General features: G+C 44.0%; 1 protein-coding gene across 1 annotated transcript; it reads right to left on the bottom strand.

Moving 5' to 3' along the window:
- Positions 1-2,171: 2,171 nt before the first annotated feature.
- LOC120063650 (trace amine-associated receptor 13c-like) lies at positions 2,172-15,176 on the bottom strand. Its single transcript, XM_039013945.1, has 2 exons — positions 14,511-15,176; positions 2,172-2,333 (listed from the first exon to the last, which is right to left on the bottom strand). The coding sequence occupies exons 1-2, from the start codon at positions 15,174-15,176 to the stop codon at positions 2,172-2,174; spliced, it is 828 nt and encodes a 275-aa protein (XP_038869873.1).
- Between the last annotated feature and the right edge of the window lie 8,740 nt (positions 15,177-23,916).

Below are 23,916 nucleotides of genomic sequence, written 5' to 3'. Positions count from 1 at the left end.
CTCTTCGGATGAAGAGAAGGAGGAAGCCCGTTACAATGGTACTGTAGTATACCATCTGTGACTGAGAGGGATGACTTGACTCATTCTATATGAAAGATAATTATTTATGTTCTATTAAGACAACATATATCTGAACTTTATGTGTTAGGTGAAAAGTGTTTCTCTGCCAAACTGAGAAGAGACCATCTGTCTGAATAATCCCAAAGCCTTTTCATTACAGGAACCTCCCTGAATACAGTGTATTCAGAACATATTCATACCACTTCACTTATTCCACATTTTATCGTGTTACAGCCTGAATTCAAAATGTATGAAAACACTTTTATTCTCATCATCCACATGCAACACCTCATAATGACAAAGTGAAAACAAAGTGAAAGCACATTAAATACAGAAATATCTCATTTACATAAGGGTCCTATTTTATATCACAATCAGCTTATAAAGGCTCCATAAAGACTTCATAAAGCCTTTATGAACACTACATAAATGTGTCACAAATCATCTATAACCACATGTCCTCCTCTATTAGTGGTTCACTGTATGTATGAAAATACATTCAAATGAAAGGTGACATTCTATAACGTCAACTCAAATGAAAAAAAGTGAAAATTGGACCCTTCTGTAAATTACATATTTCTCTATTTAATTTGTAATACATTTGCAAAAATGTCTAAAAACATGTTTTCACATACATGTTGCTAAACTGTGTGAAATAAGCATTAATGTCAAATGTGACATAACCCATTAGGCCAAATAGGAAATAAACCTGTGTTTTTTAAAGGGTGGCATAAGCAATGCATAATAAAGGATTTATGAATCATATTAAATTGAGGCATCACAAAGCATTTATAACCTTGTCATGTATCTTGGTTTAGCATTGCAATGCCAGGATAGATGGTTTGATTGCCGGGACCACCAATAGGTAAAATTGTATGCACGAGTGACTGTAAGTCGCTTTGGGTAAAAGCATCTGCTAAATTGTCTATAATATATTACTCTAAAACATTTCTAGGATGACCCAACCTCTTTCCCTTTTGGGTGCATAGACAGTATTGGTACCTGACCTCAACTTTCTCCAAAATGCTGTGCAGCAGGAAGACACACACAACTTTCAGTTTTTTTTGCCTAATCTGGTTTTTCTCCCCTAATTCCCTTTTCTTGGTTTTGTTTTTCCAGGTTTCGGATAGTTCCCTTTTTCTGATTTCCCCAGTTTTTAAACACCTTTTTATTTATTTATGGATAAACAACTACATTGGATTATCTGTGTTCACAACAATGCTTAAACCACATCAGGGGATGACTTTTGAGTTCTAGTATAAATCTGAGAAATGCTTGTTTTTTTAGTGTAGTTAACCTTTAATTCAGTGTGCATGCCCTGCACTGTTGTTTGGTTAGAAACTGTTTCTGTAGTACAGTAAGCAACATGTGATGAGTTCCAAATCAATGGCCACTTGTGGTGCTACTGGACAGCAAAGAACGAGAAAGTTAAACTTTATTTATTGTAATTTAAATTCATTTGTAGTAGTTAAGTGCTGAGTTCGATCACATAGCTACCTCAATTGTTGTTTTAAATGATTTGAAAGGCTCTGAAGGCATGGAGGAACTGGTTGGAGGGGACCAAACACCCCTTCCTGGTGTGGATGGACCACCGCAACCTGGAGTACATCATGGCAGCGAAGAGGTTAATCCCGAGACAAGCCAGGTGGGCTCTAATCTTCGCAAGGTTCCAATTCACACTTTCCTATAGCCCAAGCTCGAAGAACATGAAGGCGGATGCCCTGTCTCGCCTATATGACACAGAGCGACAAGGAGAGGAGACCCCCATCATCCCTCCGTCTCATATCACCGTGCCAGCGTTGTGGAAGATGGACGCCGACATACGGCAGGGCCTGCATACAGAAACAGCACCTGCACAGTGCCCGGAGAACTGCGACAATGTGCCCACGGGGGTGCGGGACCGCCTCCTTACCTGGGCGCACACGGTGCATGTGTTTTTGGGTCATCCTGGGATAGGCCATGCCATCACCTGCCTGACTGAGAAGTACTGGTGGCCCACCTTGGCTAGGGACATCTCTTCCTGCTCCATCTGTGCCCAGTCTAAGACAACCAGACACCTCCCTTATGGAAAGCGCCTTCTCTTGCCGGTTCCACAATGAAACTGGTCTCAGCTATTGTTGGACTTTGTCACTGACCTTCCCCACTCCCAGGGGAACACCACCGTTCTCGTCATTGTGGACCGGTTTTCCAAAGCTTGTCATCTCCTTCCTCTGCCTGGGCTCCCGTCCGCCATGCAAACCGCGGAGGCTCTTTTTACTCACGATCTTCCGGCACTACGGGATGCCTGAGGACATTGTGTCAGACCGTGGCCCTCAGTTCACCTCACGTGTATGGAAGGCGTTCATGGAACGCCTGGGGGTCACGGTCAGTCACCTCCGGGTACCGTCCTCAAGCAAATGGGCAGGTGGAGAGGGTCAATCAGGAAGTGGGCATGTTCCTGAGGTGTTACTGTCAGGACTGGCCGGGAGAGTTGCCCACTCCGGCCAGGGGAGTTGCCCACTCCCCCACTCCCGTAGTGCCGGAAGATCGTAAGTAAAAAGAGCCTCCACAGTTTGCATGGCCGACAGATTTTCTACCTTGGGCTGAATAGGTGCAGAATTCCCTTCGCCGCTCCTCCACTAACCTCACTCCTTTCCAGTGCGTGTTGGGGTATCAGCCTGCCCTGGCACTTTGGCATCCGTGCCAGACCGAGGCTCCTACGTTCAACGAGTGGTTTTGACATGCTGAGGAGATCTGGAACACTGCACACACTGCACACTCATCTCCAGCGGACCGTGTGTCGGCACAAGGAACAGGCCCACCGCCGACCGCCGGCGCCTATTTTCTCGCCAGGTGCCCGGGTCTGGCTCTCCACCGGTACTGCTGCTCATTCCGTTCACCAGCTCCGGCGTCACTGAAATGGATCATTACCACCAACCCCGGACTGTCTTGTCTCATTACGCACTCCTGGTTCCCATTACCCTGATAAGTATGTGTAAACATGTGCCCTCTGTTCCCCATTGTCCTTGTTGATTATTGTTCCATGTCCGTTGGTCTTGTGAGGACCTGTGCTCTGTTGTATTGGCTTGCATGTTACCGTGATAGTGTGTAGCGGTATTTATTAGAGAGGGATAAAGAAAGATTTTGTTCGGGCGCCAGGCAGGTATTAACCATGCCGAAAGGAAAAGAGTAGAACAGAGAGAGTACCACTACCAGACCCACACACATCAGCAGAAGAGACTGCCTAGAGTGTAGCCTGTTTACCAGATAGCCAGTGGAGAGAAAAGAGAATACACACCCTATAAAACCCACAACACAGCACAGTCCTTTCACAACTCTTGGTAACCCCACCAAGCATACCTCATACAATAATAATAATGGCAGAGCAATTAAACAGCAACTTCATACAAGAAAGAACCCAGTCATCAACAGAGGATTGGCAATCATTTGTATTCTCTTCCAGTGGAGGAGTGCAGAGGGTATGAATGTGGGGGTGTTCATATACACAAAGGCCTTAAAAATGTCCACAATCTTCTCGGCCACATGTCCTTAGTACACCCCACCTCAATACAGTTCAAATAACAATACACACTTGAAAGCAACCTCCCTTTTAACTAAAATGTCCACCCAAATACTTCTGGCAGGGCAATAATAGTCCAGCTCCCATGAACTTCAATGGGAAGTGCATTAGGAAAATAGAGAGTCTGTTGCAGGGTAAAGCACTGGAACGATAGAGGGAAGAGAAAGAGAGAAAGGGAACAAGAGAGATCTTAGCTGTGGTCTTCAGGCGTGCCGGTGTACTGTCTGACTGTCCGAGGGTTTGTTGGTTTGTAGGTTAAAGCTTCGCAACAATGTTGCTACTAATCCATGCGATCCATAACCGGCGCGGTCCCAAACGAAAACAATACAACAGAGCACCCTCAATTACTTACACAATACACCATTGTGATAGACTTGGACGTTATCTGATATCATGGAGTATTGTGCATTTCAACTTTACTACACTTGATGAAGATGTTGTGTCACAATTGAACCACTAGAGGGAGGTGTTAAACAACATATAGAATGATTCATGACGTCCTCAGAATGTACTTTTAGAATACTTACATACTATTTATCATTGAATAACATGGAACAACAACAGACTTATGCCTTCTTAAGCCTTCCCCAAGTCCTTTAAATCCAATTCATCCAAATCAATCTGTATCAACACCACATGTATCTTTTGACAAGAACACTGAGATAAGTGATGTCAATGTATTGTTACATGAAAGAAGCAATTTCAACAATTGCATAACTTGACTATATCAAACCATTGTGAAACTAGGGAATAAAATTATAGGAACTTCAGAGTTAAAATATGTTTAGCTGTCACTTTGAACCATGGATAAAATAATGCATAAATTATTATTATTATTTATTAAGGAATTAACAAGTGGTAGAAAACGGATGAAAAGTGATAAATTGTCACTTAAAAAAGACAAAAATAAGAAAATAAATAGAGTTGGAATCCAACAAATGAAATAGGTGAAAACAACAATAGCTAGAGTTTTTGCTGCTTTCTCTCAGACTTATTAGCCTGTGCAGTTTTAACACCAGACACACTGACAGCCTCTTTTGAAAATACCTTTCTGGCCTGTGATCTGGCCACCACAAAGGTTTTCACATAAAGCGGTATAATAAGAGAGCATTGGACAACCATTGTAAATAGAAGGTCAATTACATTACCCCAGATTGACCCTTCAACAATAAAACATTCTTTCAAACACCTACTTTGTACCTGTACATTTACAACGTTTTTTTTATATTGGCAGCACGGTATATGATACAACAACACCAGGTAATGGATATACAACACATAATTCTTGTTATTGTTATTTTAGAGTGGTACAATAAGGGATCACACACAGCAACATAGCGGTCAATAGATATCAGGACCAAATTGCCAAAAGATAAAGAAGTACCTAAACAAGCAATGTAGGCATGAAACACACAGAAATATTTCCCAAAACCCAGCATGATTCCATTATTGCTACAGTCAGTACTGGTATCACAATCAGTCTCACAGGAGATCTGACACAGCCAGAGAGAGGATGAGCAGGTTGGTTGAAGTGTGGAGCTGCTTGAAGTGAGAGATGGAGATGATCACCAGTACGTTCAAAAATACTGTAACTGCTGAAATCAACTGTTCTCAGCCCTCTCCTGTACTCCCTGTTCACCCATGACTCCCTGGCCAAGCACGGCTCCAACTCAATCATCAAGTTTGCAGACGACACTACAGTGGTAGGCTTGATTACCAACAACGACGAGACGGCCTACAGGGAGGAGGTGAGGGCCCTCGGATTGTGGTGTCAGGAAAATAACCTCACACTAAACGTCAACAAAACAAAGGATATTATCGTGGACTTCAGGAAACAGCAAAGGGAGCACCCCCCTATCCACATTGATGGGACAGGAGTGGAGAAGGCGGAAAGTTTAAAGTTCCTCGGCGTACACATCACGGACAAACTGAAATGGTCCACCCACACAGACAGTGTGCTGGCGCCTCCTCAACCTCAAGAGGCTGAAGAAATTTGGCTTGTCACCAAAAACACTCACAAACTTTTACAGATGCACAATCGAGAGCATCCTGTCAGGCTGTACCACCGCCTGGTACGGCAGCTGCTCCGCCCACGAGCGCAAGGCTCCACAGAGGGTAGTGAGGTCTGCACAATGCTTCACCGGGGGCAAACTACCTGCCCTCCAGGACACCTACACCACCCGATGTCACAGGAAGGCCATAAAGATCATCAAAGACAACAACCACTCGAGCCACTGCCTGTTCACCCCGCTATCATCCAGAAGGCGAGGTCAGTACAGGTGCATCAAAGCTGGGACCGAGAGACTGAAAAACAGCTTCTATATCAAGGCCATCAGACTGTTAAACAGCCATCACTAACATTGAGTGGCTGCTGCCAACATACTGACTCAAATCTCTAGCAACTTTAATAATTAAAAATTGGATGTAGTAAATTGATCACTAGTCACTTTAAACAATGCCACTATATAATGTTTACATACCCTACATTACTCATCTCATTTGTATATACAGTACTCTATACCATCTACTGCATCTTGCCTATACCGTTCGGCCATCGCTCATCCATATATATATATTTGTAAGAATCTTTAAAAGGTGTCAATCATTTTTACCCTTACCTTTTTGGGAGAAAAAAATATTACTGGTTAAACTAAATTTTTCTCTGAGCATTTGCATTAGTATGAAATAACATAATTTCATTTTTATTTGTATTATTTATTTATATAGTCATTATTTCTCATCTTTATCAATACTGTCAATCATTTCCGACCCCACCGTACCTACTACTGCTACATGAGGTCCATATTTATCTACATACAATATATATTTATTGGTTTCTTGTTTTGATTATTTGTGTAGAGACATTCACCTGCACTGTTGGAGCTAGTTACACAAGCATTTTGCTGCACCTGCCATAACACCTGCAGATCTGTGTACGTGACCAATAAACTTTGATTCAATATATATATATATCTTTTTTAATCTAGTTTGTAGTTGTTCTGTCAGATTCCAGAGGGTTCTGTTAGCACTACAATACCATATACTGTATTGTCCATTTACATGGAAATTCATTTGGAGACGTCAGCATACAAATACACAACACAACACAACATATTACATGCTGTACGGAAAACTAATGTTAGTACACAAGTCACACATTTACATATTCACATATTATTCAAAACATGCAGGGATCTGTCATAATGACACTTATATCACTCTACCAATTAAAGGTGTCAAACACAAACACATCTAATACATTGTCATTTGTATTTTTTTATTGTTTTATTTATTCACACAGCTTGGGTCACCATTGAGAACAGTGTCTCATTTGCAAGGAAGCCTTGTGAACGTGAACATACAATAAATACAAGATTAATCAAAACAAACTACTCTCAAAATCTAGTGCCAGGTAGCCTAGCAGTTTAACAGTCGGGCCAGTAAGAGAAAGGTAGCTGGTTCAAATCCCCATGCCTACTAGGTGAAAAATCTGTCAATGTGCCCTTGAGCAAGGCACTTAACCCTAGTTGTTCTTGTAAGTCACTCTCGATAAGAGTGTCTGCTACCTCTGCATGATTCTTAGGGAGAATATTACATCAGCAAAACTCAACCTGTGCTCTGTCACTGGGAACAACTCTTAAATTATGATAGTTCAACATTTTTAAGTTTCATTTTTTAAGTTTCTGACACCAGAGGGTGCTGTTATCACCTGTATGCAAGGCTCAGGAACAATGAGGTCCAAAACTCTAAGGCATTCGACCAAATAAAGGTGTTGGAGACACACACATTCTTTTCTCCAGGTGTCCAATAAGGCCCTAATACAGCATAAAGATTCAAAGTGAACCTAACTACAGCTCTATTGCCATTTGTGTGATTACATCTTCCATTAGGCCTCAGCCTCAGTACAACCCTCACCCCTAAACTAGTCTTCCCTGCACAGGTTAAGAATCCCACCTCTGAATCATGACTCTGTCACAGGTGGGATCTGAACCGTGGTATCCAGAGTGGAAAACCAACATCTTCACGAACAGTCCAAGAGGAAAGTCCCTCTTGGACCGAGGATGACACTGATTTAGAAGTACCAGGCAGGGCTACCTCATCACGACAGCATGAGTCTGACTCACATCTGCTTCACATTTTCCATTTAAGTCATTCAGCAGATGGGGTGGGTTGTGGCATTAATCAAGATACTCATGGGACTAAACCTCCCCCTAACATCACTCAAGTCTCAATCCTACATCCCTCTCTATTGTGTTTTAGACAAATAACAAGACATTTTCAGAACTGTGCAGAACTGAAATTACATTTTTTTTGTGGCCTCTGAATTGGAACATCCTGATTTCATGGGTATGATCCAGGATCAACACATATATAATATGATCCAGGATCAACACATATATAATATGATCCAGGATCAACACATATATAATATGATCCAGGATCAACACATATATAATATGATCCAGGATCAACACATATATAATATGATCCAGGATACACACATATATAATATGATCCAGGGTCAATATAGACATATCTAACATGCCAAAAGACTGGTGTGACCCCTGACCTGGCAGCAGTGATGTAATGAGAGCAGTGACAGTGGCAGTGAGAGTAGTGATAGTGTTCATAACCAGTATGTTGAGTGTGAAAACACATACGTTTTGCCAGCAGCAGACTATGATCGATAATGTCAAAGGCCGCACTGAAGTCTAACAAAACAGCCCCCACAATCTTTTTATCATCAATTTCTCTCAGCCAATCCTCAGTCATTTGAGTAAGTGCTGTGCTTGTTGAATGTGCTTCCCTATAAGCATGCTGAAAGTTTGTTGTCAATTTGTTTACTGTAAGTAAAATTGTATCTGGTCAAACACAATTTTTTCTAAAAGTTTACCAAGGGTTGGTAACAGGCTGATTGGTTGGCTATTTGAGCCAGTAAAGGGGGCTTTACTATTCTTAGGTTGCGGAATTACTTTTGCTTCCCGCCAAGCCTGGGGGCACACACATTCTTGTAGGCTTAAATTGAAAATATTGCAAATAGGAGTGGCAATATCTTCCGCTATTATCCTCAGTAGTTTTCATCCAGTAGTGACGCCTCTAGTACTGAGATGCAGTGCCTTAGACCGATGCGCCACTCGGGAGAATGGTTACATTTCCCCAGTCCCATCACTAAAATGTTTACCTAAAAAGGTGGTGTTGTGGCCGCTTTGTTGTTGTTTGAACTGCAGATTGCCCCTTTAGGATCTGTGGATGATAGAGGAATATGTGTTTTTTAATGTTTTCCGAATTACAATTTGAGACAAAGTAATTATTGTGCTACACGAACCTACACAATCCATATTTGAACATGTTTGATATTTAAGAGATCTTGAATTCCTTCACTCCAATTGTTTTTGCTCCAAAATTGACCAATGAAAAAGAAATGAGGGGGACAAAGTCAGACAACATTTGGTTTGTTTATGCAGATTGAGGTCTATATTGACTTTGACATTCCAAATATTGTAAATTGAAACCTACGTTCCTACTTCAGGAGTGTGAACCTAATACGTCTGGTTGTCTGTCCTCTGCAGGTAGACTGGTTTCAATCTGAAGCGGCAGCTGCCACGGCTGAGTAGAGAAACATCTGTTCTTCAACATGTCTGTCCTGCAGCCAGTGGAGCAGCTCTCTCTGGCGCAGTTGGAAATGAAGATCCAGTGTGAACCAAGGTTCGCCCTCAGCATGTCCCTGTACAAGGTGCCACAAGGCCAACTGCAGACTGGTGCTGTCCCAGCAGGTGCAACTGGAACCACACTGTAAAACATTTCCTGCCTTTGTACATTTATTTTACAGTACAGCGACTGTAATCCAATTTTTGGCAATTCATTTTATTGGACCAAAATATTTACTGTGATCTAATTTACGGTATATTACTGGAATTGTCCATGCAGCTACATATTACCCAGTGTTCTTTGCAAGTTTTCATTTGTACATTTTGGTCATTTAGCGGGCGCTCTTGTCCTTAGTAACGTACAGTCAGTGCATTCAAACAAGGTTGATAAAAAAGAAGGCATATCACAGTCATAGCAAGTAAAACATTTCTGTAACCATTACTCAACATTTTGAAATAGTTAAGGATATTGTGGTCTTCAAAATAATTGTAATGACAACACTATCTTATGATATACAGTGCATTCGGAAAGTATTCAGACCTCTTGACTTTTTCCACATTGTGTTAAGTGCCCCATGGTGGCGGTGGGGTTATTGTAAGGGCAGGCATAAGCTACGGACAACGAACACAATTCCATTTTATCGATGGCAATTTGAATGCACAGAGATACGGTGACGAGATCCTGAGGCCCATTGTAGTTCAATTCATCCGCCACCATCACCTCATGTTTCAGCATGATAATTCACGCATGTCCGTCTTCATCTGTACACAATTCCTGGAAGCTGAAAATGTCCTAGTTCTTCCATAGCCTGCGTACTCCCCAGACATGTCACATATTGAGCATGTTTGGGATGCTCTTGATTGACATGTACAGGAGCATGTTCCAGTTCCCGCCAATATCCAACAATTTTGTACAGCCATTGAAGAGGAGTGGGACAACATTCAACAGGCCACAATCAACAGCCTCTAAATGTATTTATATTTTTTATTTAACTAGAAGAACAAATTCTATTTTACAATGAGGACCTAGGAACAGTGGGTTAACTGCCTTGTTCAGGGGCAGAACAACAGATTTTTACCTTGTCAGCTCAACGATTCGATCTAGCAACCTTTAGGTTACTGGCCCAACCACCAGGCTACCTGCCGCCCCACATGATTGTTTTGAAGGGGTGTCCCTATGCTTTTGTATATATAGTGTGTCTTTGATCAACAGATGTATATTTGTATTCCCAATCATGTGAAATCCATAGATTAAGGCCTAATGAATTCATTTCAATAGACTGATTTTCAAATTAATGACTAACTCAGTAAAATCTTGCGTTTATATTTTTGTTCAGTGTAGAATAAGTCAAGTTATTCCTCTGTCACAGATTGTGAATTATACTGCCTTCCTCTGGCCACTGTACATACTGAAAGTAATCCCTGTCCTCTGTTTCTCTCTGCAGGAAAACATTTAAAGAAATGTTGCTCTTTATTCTTTACTTTGGAAATGAGGTCAAATGTTTAATTTGAGGCGACATTATAGAATGTCACCTTTTATTTGAGGGTATTTTCATAGTGCATTCGGAAAGTATTCAGACCCCTTGACATTTTCCACTTTTCGTTACGTTAGACTTTTTCTAAAACTGATTAAGTGATTTTTTCCCCCCCCTCATCAATCTACACACAATATTTAAATTTTAGAAATGTTTTCAAATGTTAAAAAAAATAAAAACAGAAATACCTTATTTACATAAGTATTCAGACCCTTTGCTATGAGACTCGAAATTGAGCTAAAGCGCATCCTGTTTCCATTGATCATCCTTGAGATGTTTCTACAAAATGATTGAATTTGGCTCCTGAATGGCGGAGTGGTTTAAGGCACTGCATCTCAGTGCTAGACGTGTCACCACAGACACCCTGGTTCAAATCCAGCTGTATCACAACTTGCTGTGATTGGAAGTCCCATAGGACGGCACACAACTAGCCAAAAGTCGTCTGGGTTTGGCCAAAGTAGGCTGTCATTTGTAAATAATAATTTATTTTTAACTGACTTTCCTAGTTAAAATGTTTTTTTTTATTGTTGAGAAAGGCACACACCTCTCTATATAAGGTCCCACAACTGACAGTGCATATCAGAGCATTTAAGAACTCAGTGGACTCCAATCTTAAATGGAAGAAGTTTGGAACCACAAAGACTCTTCCTAGAGCTGGTAGCCCGGCCAAACTAAGCAAATGGGGAGAAGGGCCTTGGTCATGGAGGTGACCAAGAACACGTGCAAGTTCCTCTGTGGAGATGGGAGAGCCTTCCAGAAGGACAAATCTCTGCAGCACTCCAACAATAAGGATTTTATTGTATAGTTGTCAGATGGAAGCCACGCCACAGTAAAAGGCACATGACAGCCTTGGAGTTTGCTTAAAGGACTCTCAGACCATGGAAAATTCTCTGGTCTGAAGAAACCAAGTTTGAACTCTTTGGCCTGAATGCCAAGTGTCACGTCTGGAGGAAACCTGGCACCATCCCTACGGTGAAGCATGGTGGTGTCAGCATCATGCTGTGGGGATGTTTATCAGCAGCAGGGACTGGGGGACTGCTAGTCCGGATTGAGGGAAAGCTGAACGGAGCAAAGTACAGAGACCCTTGATGAAAACCTGCTCCAGAACTATCAGGACCTCAGACTGGGTCGAAAGTTCACCTTCCACCAGAACAACGACCCTAAAACACAGCCAAGGCAACGCAGGATTGGCTTCGGGACAAGTCTCTGAATGTCTGAGTGGCCCGGACTTAAACCCGATCGAACATCTCTGGAGAGACCTGAAAATAGCTGTGCAGTGACGCTCCCCATCCAACCTGACTGGATCTGCAGAGAAGAATTGGACAAACTCCCCAAATACAGCTTGTAGCGTCATACCCTATAATCACTGGCAAAGGTGCTTCAACAAGGTACTGAGTAAAGGGTCTGAATACTTAGGAATCTCCAGAGTTTGGTGCGGTCAGCCCAATGCATCATCGGGGGCACACTGCCTGTCCTCCAGGACATCTACAATACCTGATGTCACAGGAAGGCCAAAAAGATCATCAAGGACATCAACCACCCGAGCCACGCCATCATCCAGAAGGCGAGGTCAGTACAGGTGCATCAAAGCTGGGACACAAGGCCCTCAGACTGTTAAATAGCCAGCACAAGCAGACTACCACCCAGTTATTCAACCCTGCACCTTAGAGGATGCTGCCCTATGTACATAGACATGGAATCCCTGGTCACTTTAATAATGGAACACTAGTCACTTTAATAATATTCACATACTGCTTTACTCATTTCATATGTATAAACTGTATTCAACTGTATTTTTTTGTCAATACCACTCAGACATTGCTTGTCAAAATATTTATATTTTTTAATTCCCTTCTTTTACTTTTAGATGCGTGTGTATCATTGTGAATTGTTAGATACTACTGCACTGTTGGAGATAGGAACAAAAGTACTTTGCTTCGGCTGCAACATCTGCTGAGTATTTGTATGTGACCAATAAAATGTGATTTGTTTTTGATTTTGTAGTGCATTAAAGGTAGTAACCCTTTAAATGTAATGTTCAGTTAAATTATGTATTTAGATATTGGTTCCCTGACCCTGTAAGCAGTCTATGAACTGCTCTTAGTCTATGCCTCTCTGACATTGCTCATCCATATATTCATATATTCTTAATTCCAGTCTTTACTTAGATTTGTGTGTATTAGGTATTTGTTGTGTAATTGTTAGATATTGCTGCACTGTCAGAACTAGATGCATAAACAGTTCTCTACACCCGCAATAACATCTGATAAACACATGTTTTTGACCAAAACAATTTTATTTGATTTCTAATGAGTGACTGCAATCAGTCAGTGCCAAGAAACAATAATGTTATCATTTTCAGACAAACACATTACTTCCTTCAGCACACTATTACAACAGTGTGACTGTGTTGGAATAAAATGTTCAAATATATTTCCTTTAACGTCCTCTGTGTTGTGTGCTTATTGTTTAACCATTGATTTGTTCTAGGTCATTTATAGAACTTAAGGAGCATCAGGTACTGCTGGAATGTCTACCAATAGCATGTCCATCTTATTGTGATAAATTACACTGGTCACTGTTCAAAACATTTATAAAGTATTTAGAAAGTATGAATAGTCCTCACTTTAGATTAGGGACTGCAAAACTAGTTTACTAATCATCAGTAAATGAGAATATGTATTAAACATCTTATGAATGATCTTCTGAATCATTATTACAGACTATAAAAGTTGTTAATAAATGTGTGAATAACCAGCTCATTAAAACAAATGTGGGAGTAATGATACATGAATGATGAATAAACTATTTACTATTCCATTATACATTCTTCATTACAAAGTGTTATTATAAAGGGTTGCCTATCTCTATTTGAATTCTGACTCCACAGCATCTGAGAGCTGCTCTGGTGTGACCCCTGACCTGGCAACATTTATGTAGTGGTGGTGAGATTAGTGGTAGAGTTCATACCCAGTATGTTGAGGTTGAACTGTCTGCTGTTGTCTCCTGCCCTTTTGTGCTTAATCATTAATTCATGTAGTAGTTTTTTTATACATTTAGAATACCTATCTGACTAACATTTAACAAATGTGGGAGTAATGATTAATAAATGGTGAGCAAACTGTAAATACCTTAGAAATGGTTTATTACTGAACGCTATTGTAAAGTGTTACCCATAATTGCATATTCTTACATTTGACAATCAACTACTTACACAATACACTATTGAGTTATACTTGGGCGTTATCTGATACCGTGCATATTGTACATTTAAATTTTACTGCACTTATTGAAGGTTTGTGCCCCAAATGAGCCACTAGACTCGAGCAGGGCAATTCCAGACCTCGGGGGCCTGATTGGTGTCACACTTTTCCCCCATCCCTCGCAAACACAGGTAATATGAAAACAATGGTACTATGAACGCCTTAAGTTCAGAGTTAAAATATGTTTAGCCGTCACTTTGAACCATGGATAAAAGAAAGCATAAATTATTGGATTAATTAAGGAATTAACAAGAGGCAGAAAGCCGATGATAACTGATAATAAATTAACAATTAAAAAAGAAAAGAAGAAAACAAATAGAAATGGAATCCAACAACAGAAATAGTTGACAACAACAATAGCTAGAGTTTTTGTTGCTTTTCTCTCCGACTTATTTGCCCGTACAGTTTTAACACCAGACACCCTGGCAGCCTCTTTTGAAAATACATTTCTGGCCTGTGATCTGGCCACCACAAAGATGTTCATATAAAGTGTTATAATAATAGAGCATGGGACAACCATTGTAACTACAAGGTCAATGATATTAACCCAGATTGACCCTTCAACAATAAAACATTCATTCAAACACCGACTGGGTACCTGTACATTTACAAAGTTTTTTATAATAGCAGCACGGTATATGATACAACAACACCAGGTAATGGATATACAACACATCACTCTTGGTATTGTTATTCTAGAGTGGTACAATAAGGGATCACACACAGCAACATAGCGGTCAATAGATATCAAGACCAAATTACCCAGAGATAAAGAAGTACATAATAAAGTAACGTAGATCTGAAACACACAGAAATATTCCCCAAAACCCCAGCATGATTCCATTATTGCTACAGTCATTACTGGTATCACAACCAGTCCCACCAGGAGATCTGACACAGCCAGAGAGAGGATGAGCAGGTTGGTTGGAGTGTGGAGCTGCTTGAAGTGAGAGATGGAGATGATCACCAGTACGTTCAAAAATACTGTAACCGCTGAAATCAATGAGAAGAAGATGTACAGTGTTATGTAGATAGATGTCGATAGCAAAGCCTTTCTGCAAGAAGAGTTTCCGTCTTGAAAACAGTACTGAACATCTTCATGTTTCTCCATATGTAATAAAGTGTCAAAATGCTGAGGTCCTGCTCCTGCTTGGTCCTGTGTGTGACCCTGTCAGGTCCGCCTTCTGACAAACTCTGAGCTCTGCCTCTCTATTTATCCCTGAGTTACAGACAGAAACTCCCCTCCCCGGAGTCTCTCTGCACACACACACACACACCACCACCAACAAAACAAGTGAACACACAAATGAACAAATGGTTGGATAAACAAATCATTTGTGAAAGCATGATGTAATGTATGACGGGATTTGATGTTGCTGTGCCCACCTAGCCTGTCCTTCAGCCTTACTGATCGTTAGAGATGAGAGAAAAGGTACATTTACTCAATTGAGCATTTTAATGGGGAAAATATAGCATGGGTGATGTTTTGGTCACTCAAAGGCTATTTTACATTGGAAACTGTGACTAACTGTTTTGGGTGATGTCAGAGCTCAGTTTGGACCATAATCCACAACCTCAGGACACATGATGGCACGCCACATGTCAGCTGGTCAGTGTGTAGGAAAGTTGACAGCAGGGAAGTTGATGAGATGCTAATAGCAAATGCAATCATAATAGTGGCATTCCATAGGAACATTCCATGGACCATAAAAATGTTGATCTGAACTGAATTATTAATAAATCCCGTGTCTGAGCCGCTGAATTGCGACTCCACTTTGTCTCTCTACTGAGATTTTGCCTGAATGTGTCACACCCTGATCTGTTTCACCTGTCCTTGTGATTGTGTCCACCCCCCTCCGGTTGTCGCCCTTCTTCCTCATTATCCCCTGTGTATTTATACCTGTGTTTTCTGTCTAAATGTGCCAGTTCGTCTTGTTTGTTCAAGCTAACCAGCAGTTTTTCTCAGCTCCTGCTTTTCCCCAGTCTCTCTTTTTCTCGCCCTCCTGGTTTTGACCTTTGCATGTCCTCTTTGAGCCTGCTTGGCTGACCGCGAGCCTGCCTGCCGTCCTGTACCTTTCCCCCACTTCTCTGGACTATTGACCCCTGCCTGCCTTAAACTGTCTGTCTGCCTGCCACTTTGGGATTTTTAAACTATTGGTTATCCAACGTGGTCCGCATCTGGGTCTTACCTTCATATCTGATAGTAGGAATTGGCCCTGACTGACCCAGCAGACCCGGACCAGCTGCGCAACGACATCTCCTCCCAAGGAGCCTCCATTGGTAGGCATGAGGAATTGCTTCGTGGGCTGATGGGAGGGGGTTCAAACGTTGGCTGAGCGCCATGACCGGGCGTTGGACATGCTACAGGAACAATTCCACCGGTTGTCTGGGGTGCAGCCTGCCACGGTGGCAAACCCACTGTCCTCCAGTAACTCGGTGGTTAGCAGTGCCGTCCCACCGGCCACTCCACCTTCCTTGGATCCCCGGTTATCTCCCCCGAAACTCTTTAATGCACCTGTCGGGCATTTTTTAGCGAAGGTTGTCCTTATTTTCAAGCTTCATCACTATGACTGCGGGATTGACCTTATCCCTGGCACCGCGCCGCCCCAGGGACGTCTGTACTCGCTGTCGGGACCAGAGACCAAGGCTATTGAGGACTACATTGGGACCTCCCTAGCTACAGGATTTATCCGTCCCTCCTCCTCTCCCGCTGCGTTGGGCAGACCGCACCACCCTCTGGAGAGCCCTAAGTATTCAGACCCTTAATTCTGTATCTCGTTGAAGCATCTATGCCAGCGATTACAGGGTATTTGGGGAGTTTCTCCCATTCTTCTATGCAGATCCTCTCAAGCTTTGTCAGATTGGACTGGGAGAGTCGCTGCACAGCTATTTTCAGGTCTCTCCACAGACATTCGGTCAGGTTCTAGTCGGGGCGCTGGCTGGGCCATTCAAGCACATTCAGAGACTTGTCCCGAAGCCACTCCTGTATTGTCTTGGCTGTGTGCTTACAGTCATTGTTCTGTTGGAAGGTGAACCTTTGACCCAGTCTGAGATCCTGATAGCTCTGGAGCAGGTTTTCATCAAGGATCTCTCTCTTCTTTGCTCCGTTCATCTTTCCCTTAATCCTGACCAGTCTCTCAGTCCCTGGCACTGAAAAAAATCCCCACAGCATGATGCTGCCACCACCATGCTTCACCGTAGGGATGGTGCCAGGTTCCTCCAGACACGACGCTTGGCATTCAGGCCAAAGAGTTCAATTTTGGATTCATCAGACCAGAGCATCTTGTTTCTCATGGTCTGAGAGTCCTTTAGGTGCCATTTGGCAAACTCCAAGGCTGCTATGTTACTTTTACTGTGGAGTGGCTTCCGTCTGGCCACTCTACAATAAAGGCCTGATTGTTAAAGTGCTGCAGAGATATTTGTCCTTCTGGAAGTTTCTCCCTTCTCCACAGAGAAACTCTGGAGCTCTCTCAGAGTGAACATCGGGTTCTTGGTCACCTCCCTGACCAATGCCCTTCTACCCGATTGCTCAGTTTGGCCGGGCAGCCAGCTCTAGGAAGAGTCTTTGTGGTTACAAACTTCTTCCATTTAAGAATGATGGGAGGCCACTGTGTTCTTGGGGCCCTTCAGTGCTGCAGAAATGTTTTGGTACCCTTCCCCAGATTGGTGCCTTGACACAATCCTGTCTAGGAGCTCCACGGACAATTCCTTCCTGTCTTGGTTTCTGCTCTGACATGCACTGTCAACTGTGGGACCTTATATAGACAGGTGTGTGACTTTCCAAATCATGTCCAATCAATTGAATCTACCACAGGTGGACTCCAATCAAGTTGTAGAAACATCTCAAGGATGATCAATGGAAACAGGATGCACCTGAGCTCAATTTCGAGTCTCATAGCAAAGGGTCTGAATTCTTATGTAAGTAAGGTATTTCTGTTTTTATTTTTAATACATTTGTAAAAATTTCAAAAAATCTGTTTATGGGTATTGTGTGTAGATTGATGAGAGAAAAACAAGGATTTCATACATTTTTGAATAATTTAAAAATAAGCCAAGGGGTCTGAATACTTTCCGAATGCACTGTATGTATGAAAATACCCTAAAATAAAAGGTGACAGTCTATTATGTCGCCTCATATTAAACATTTGATCTCATATCCAAAGTACTGGAGTAAAGAGCCACATTTTTAAACGTTTGCAGTGAAACAGAGGACAGGGATTGCTTTCAGACTGTGCAGTGGCCAGAGGAAGTTAGTAATATTCACAATCTGTGACAGAGGGATAACTTGATTTATTCAATACTGAAGAAAAATATAAATGCATGAGTTTACTGAGTTACAGTCATATAAGGAAATCAGTCAATTGAAATACAGTACATTTGTTAGTCCCTAATCTATGGAATTCACATGATTGGGAATACAGATATGCATCTGTTGGTCACAGATAGACTTCATATACAAAAGTATGGGGACACCCCTTCAAATTAGTGGATCTGGCTATTTCAGCCTCAACCGTTGCAGACATTTTTAAGCTAGGCCCCTTAGCTCAAGTGAAGGGAAATCTTAACACTGCAGCTGTCACGTTCGTCGTCTGTAGAAGGAGAGGAGGACCAATGCGCAGCATGATATGAATACATCTTTACTTTTATTAATGAAGAACACTGAATAAACTTACAAAACAATAAAACAAACGTGAAGCTATATATAATAAGTGCAGACACAAGCGACTAATACATAGACAATCACCCACCAAATACTCAAGGAATATGGCAGCCTAAATATGGTTCCCAATCAGAGACAACGATAAACAGCTGCCTCTAATTGAGAACCAATCTAGGCAACCATAGACATATAACTACCTAGACTAGTAAAAACCCATAGACATACAAAAAACCCTAGATAAGAACACTAAACAAACCACCCCTTGTCACACCCTGACCGAAACCAAAATAATAAAGAAAACAAAGAATACTAAGGTCAGGGCGTGACAGTACCCCCTCAAAGATGCGGACTACCGGCCGCACACCTAAGCCTATAAGGGAGGGTCTGGGTGGGTATAACTCCGCGGTGGCGGTTCTGGTGAGGGACGTGGACCCTGCTCCACTTCTGACTCGGCCCACTTACATAATGTCTCTGGAGCGGGAAACCTCACCACCGACCTTGGACTGGAGACCCTAATAAAGGGCCCCTCTGGACTGAAGAGCGCCCCTGGACTGAGGGCGCCTCTGGACTGAGGGGCGCCTACGGACTGAGGGGCCCCTCCGGACTGAGGGGCAGCTCCGGACTGAGGGGCAGCTCCGGACTGAGGGGCAGCTCCGGACTGAGGGGCAGCTCCGGACTGAAGGGCAGCTCCGGACTGAAGGGCAGCTCCGGACTGAAGGGCAGCTCCGGACTGAGAGGCAGCTCCGGACTGAGGGGCAGCTCCGGACTGAGGGGCAGCTCAGGACTGAAGGGCGGCTCTGGCAGCTCCGAACTGGCGGGCGGCTCTGGCAGCTTCGGACTGGCGGGCGGCTCTGGCAGCTCCTGACTGACGGGCGGCTCTGGCGGCTCCTGACTGACGGGCGGCTCAGGCGGCGCTGGACAGACGGGCGGCTCAGGCGGCGCAGGAGAGACAGGTGGCTCAGGCGGCGCTGGACAGACGGGCGGCGCTGAACAGACGGGCGGCTCAGGCGGCGCTGGACAGACGGGCGGCTCAGGCGGCGCTGGACAGACGGGCGGCTCAGTCGGCGCTGGACAGGAGGACGGCTCAGTCGGCGCTGGACAGGAGGAAGACTCAGGCGGCGCTGGACAGGAGGAAGACTCTGGCAGCGCTTAGCAGGTGGGAGCACCTGTAGTGAGGAGACGGAGAGACAGCCTGGTGCGGGGGCTGCCACCGGAGGGCTGGTGCGTGGAGGTGGCACCGGATAGACCGGACCGTGAAGGCACACTGGAGGTCTCGAGCACCGAGCCTGCCCAACCCTACCTGGCTGAATGCTCCCCGTAGCCAGGCCAGTGCGGCGAGGTGGAATAGCCCGCACTGGGCTGTGCTGGCGAACCGGGGACACCATGCGTAGGGCTGGTGCCATGTACCCCGGCCCGAGGAGACGCACTGGAGACCAGATGCGATGAGCCGGCTTCATGGCACCTGGCTCGATGCCCACTCTAGCCCGGCCGATACGAGGTGCTGCTATGTACCGCACCGGGCTCTGCCTGCGCACCGGGGACACCGTGCGCCTCACGGCATAACACGGTGCCTGCCCGGTCCCTCTCTCTCCACGGTAAGCACGGGGAGTTGGCGCAGGTCTCCTACCTGACTTCGCCACACTCCCCGTGTTCCCCCCCCCCCAATAAATTTTTGGGGCTGCCTCTCGGGCTTCCGGCCGCGCTGCTGTGCTGCCTCCTCATACCGCCGCCTCTACGCTTTCGCTGCCTCCAGCTCAGCCTTGGGGCAGCGATATTCTCCAGCCTGTGCCCAGGGTCCCTTGCCGTCCAGAATCTCCTCCCAGGTCACGTAGTCCTGCGATCGCTGCTGCTGCCCATTACCACACTGCTTGGTCCTTTCGTGGTGGGGGATTCTGTCATGTTCGTCGTCTGTAGAAAGAGTGGAGGACCAATGCGCAGCGTGACATGAATACATCTTTACTTTTATTAACGAAGAACACTGAATAAACTTACAAAACAATAAAACGAATGTGAAGCTATATATAATAAGTGCAGACACAAGCAACTAATACATAGACAATCACCCACCAAATACTCAAGGCATATGGCTGCCTAAATATGGTTCCCAATCAGAGACAACGATAAACAGCTGTCTCTAATTGAGAACCAATCTAGGCAACCATAGACATATAACTACCTAGACTAGTCAAAAAACCATGGACATACAAAAACCCCTAGACAAGACAAAAACTAAACAAACCACCCCTTGTCACACCCTGACCTAACCAAAATAATAAAGAAAACAAAGAATACTAAGGTCAGGGCGTGACAGCAGCATACAATGACCCCATCCAGCACCTCCTAATCGGCCAACACCAATGGACGACTACACTAATGCTCCTGTGGCTGAATGGAAGCAAGTCCCTGCAGCAATGTTTCAACATCTAGTGGAAAGCCTTCCCAGAAGAGTGAGGACTGTTATAACAGCAAAGGGCGGACCAACTCCATATTAATGCCCATGATTTTGGAATGAGATGTTCAACCAGCAGGTGTCCACATGCTTTTGGTCGTTTAGTGTACCTTGAAAAACAAAGTAGGGACGTGGATCAGAAAACCAGTCAGTATCTTGTGTGACCACTTTTTGCCTCATGCAGTGCAAAACATCTCCTTTGCATGATCCCACAGGTGAAGAAGCCGATGTGGAGTACCTGGGCTGACGTGGTTACACGTGGTCTGCAGTTATTCCAAACTCACAAAAATATTTATCTCAAACTTTGTACACAAATTTGTTTAAATTCCTGATAGTGAGCATGTCCCCATTGTCTATCGTGCCTGACAGGTTTGACATGTCAAGACGCTGATTAAACAGCATGATCCTTGCACAGGTGCAACTTGTGCTGGGGACAATAAAAGGCCACTCTAAAAAATGCAGTTGTGTCAAACAACACGATGCCACAGATGTCTCAAGTTTTAAGGGAGCAGTCAAATTGGAATGCTGGCATGCTGACCGCAAGAAAGTACACCAGAGCTGTTGACAGAGAATGTAATGTTAATTTCTCTACCATAAGCTGCCTCCAACGTCATTTTAGAGAATTTGACAGTACGTCCAAACGACATACTGCCAAAGTTCTCTTAATTCCCACATATGCTGAGAACTTGTTGGCTGCTTTTCCTTCACTCTTGCTGTACACAGCATTTTCCAGAGTGGCCTTTATTAGGTGTTTTGTTGCGCTGCCATGGGTGAGCTTCTAGAGTCATCACAGTCACCCCAGACGGTTCTTGGAGCTTGCTCATGTGCAGAGTAATTTATAACCCTGTGGTGCCAGGGCAGATCTGAAAAGATCTCAGCCTGGCAGATTCTCACACAAGGCTGGAGAGAGAGAGTGCCTTAAATCTTGACCGTTTGTCAATCTAATTCATGTCTCTCTAAGAGGTGAATTTTTACACTGCTGCTACTCGCTGTTTATTATCTATGAATGGTAAATTTACCTCAACTAACCTGTACCCCAGCACATTGACTCGGTACCGGTAACCCCTGTATGTAGCCTCGTTATTCTTATGTAACTTCATTTTGTTACTTTATAAAAGATATTTACTTTAGTTTATTTTGTAAAATTTTATTCACTCTATTTCTTGAACCACATTGATGGTTAAGGACTTGGAAGTAAGTATTTGACAGTATTCAGCATATTTGATTGAACTGTTTACATGTGTGTATATTTTTGCCTTATAGAACCAGATCAATAAGATTCTAAATCATTCAGATTACCAAAATCATACAAACATCTACGTTGTGTCTGACAGAATGTCGGGAGCGCCACCTCCCCGCCGAGGTGAACCAACAGAAGTCACCCCTGATGTCTCCCCTGACCTAGTTGTCGAGCTCCTTTCCTTTCCGATAGGGTTAGAGTTCATGTCTCACCCGGTAGGGTTAGAGTTCCTGTCTCACTCGGTGGGTTAGAGGTACAGTTTCGGGCTGCCTGGCAGGTGTAAAGAGACCAGGCTTTGAGTGTCCTGCCCCTCAAGTAGGTCCAGTGTATCCTGCCTCCATGGTAGGGTCAGAGTTCCCCTCCTTACTTGTAAGTTTAGAGTTCCCCTCCTTCCTGGTAAGGTCAGAGTTCCCTTCCTTCCTGGTAAGGTCAGAGTTCCCTTCCTTCCTTGTAGGGTGAGAGTTCCCCTCCTTCCCAGTTCCCTTCCTTCCTGGTAGGGTCAGGTTTATTGTCCCCTGCCTTCCCCGAAGGCCAAGTATGTTCTGACTCTAAAGTAGGTCTACTGTATCCTGCCATGCTAGGCCATTAGTTAGCTTCTCCGTCTACAGGTCTGCAGTCTCTTGCCCTGCACAGATTACAGACCCCTACCTTAGTTGTTAGGCAGTTGCCTATCCCACCAGGGTTAGAGCCTCCTGTCTTGCTAAGTTCATTCTATTAGACTCGCAGTCTGCAGACATAGTCATCCCACCATGCTTAGGGCCTCCTGCCTTGCTAAGCCATAAGTTACCTGTGCTAGGTTCTCAGTTCTCAACACTTGTCAGCCCTCAGTCCCTAGCACTAAGTCATTGTTCTACAGCTGTCCTGGGTCATTGGTCTCCACCGGCACTAGATCATTAGTCTCCAGCTGCACTAGGTCATTGATCTACAGCTGCACTAGGTCTTTGGTCTCCAGCTACACTAGGGCCTTAGTCTCCAGCTGCACTAGGTCATTGGTCTAGAGCTGCACCAGGGCATTGGTCTCTAGCTGTACTAGGTCTGTTGTCTCCAGCATTAGGCGTCCCTGTCCCTAACCCATGTGGGTCATCAAGCTCCTTCCCCACAAGGCTCAGAGGTACTAGTTTCTCTAGTATGAACAGCGTCATTTTCCCTGGCAGGTCCAGAGTCCATCTCTCTGTCAGGTTCAGAGTCGTCATCCCTGTCAGGTTCAGTGTCGTCCTCCCTGTCGGGCTCAGAATCGTCATCCCTGTCAGGTTCAGAGTCGTTCTCCCTGTCAGGTTCAGAGTCATTCTCCCTTTCGGGTTCAGATTCGTTCTCCCTGTCAGGTTCAGAGTCATTCTCCCTTTCGGGTACAGAGTCATTCTCCCTGTCAGGTTCAGATTCGTTCTCACTGTCAGTTTCAGAGTCGTTCTCCCTGGCAGCTCTAGCATCGTTCTCCCTGTCAAGTTCAGAGTCATTTTCCCTGTCAGATTCAGAGTCGTTCTCACTGTCTCCAGCTCTAATCG

The sequence above is a fragment of the Salvelinus namaycush genome, chromosome 19 (assembly GCF_016432855.1).
Source record: "Salvelinus namaycush isolate Seneca chromosome 19, SaNama_1.0, whole genome shotgun sequence".
NCBI classification, from domain to species: Eukaryota; Metazoa; Chordata; class Actinopteri; order Salmoniformes; family Salmonidae; genus Salvelinus; species Salvelinus namaycush.
This window is presented reverse-complemented; position numbering and strand designations above follow the sequence as displayed.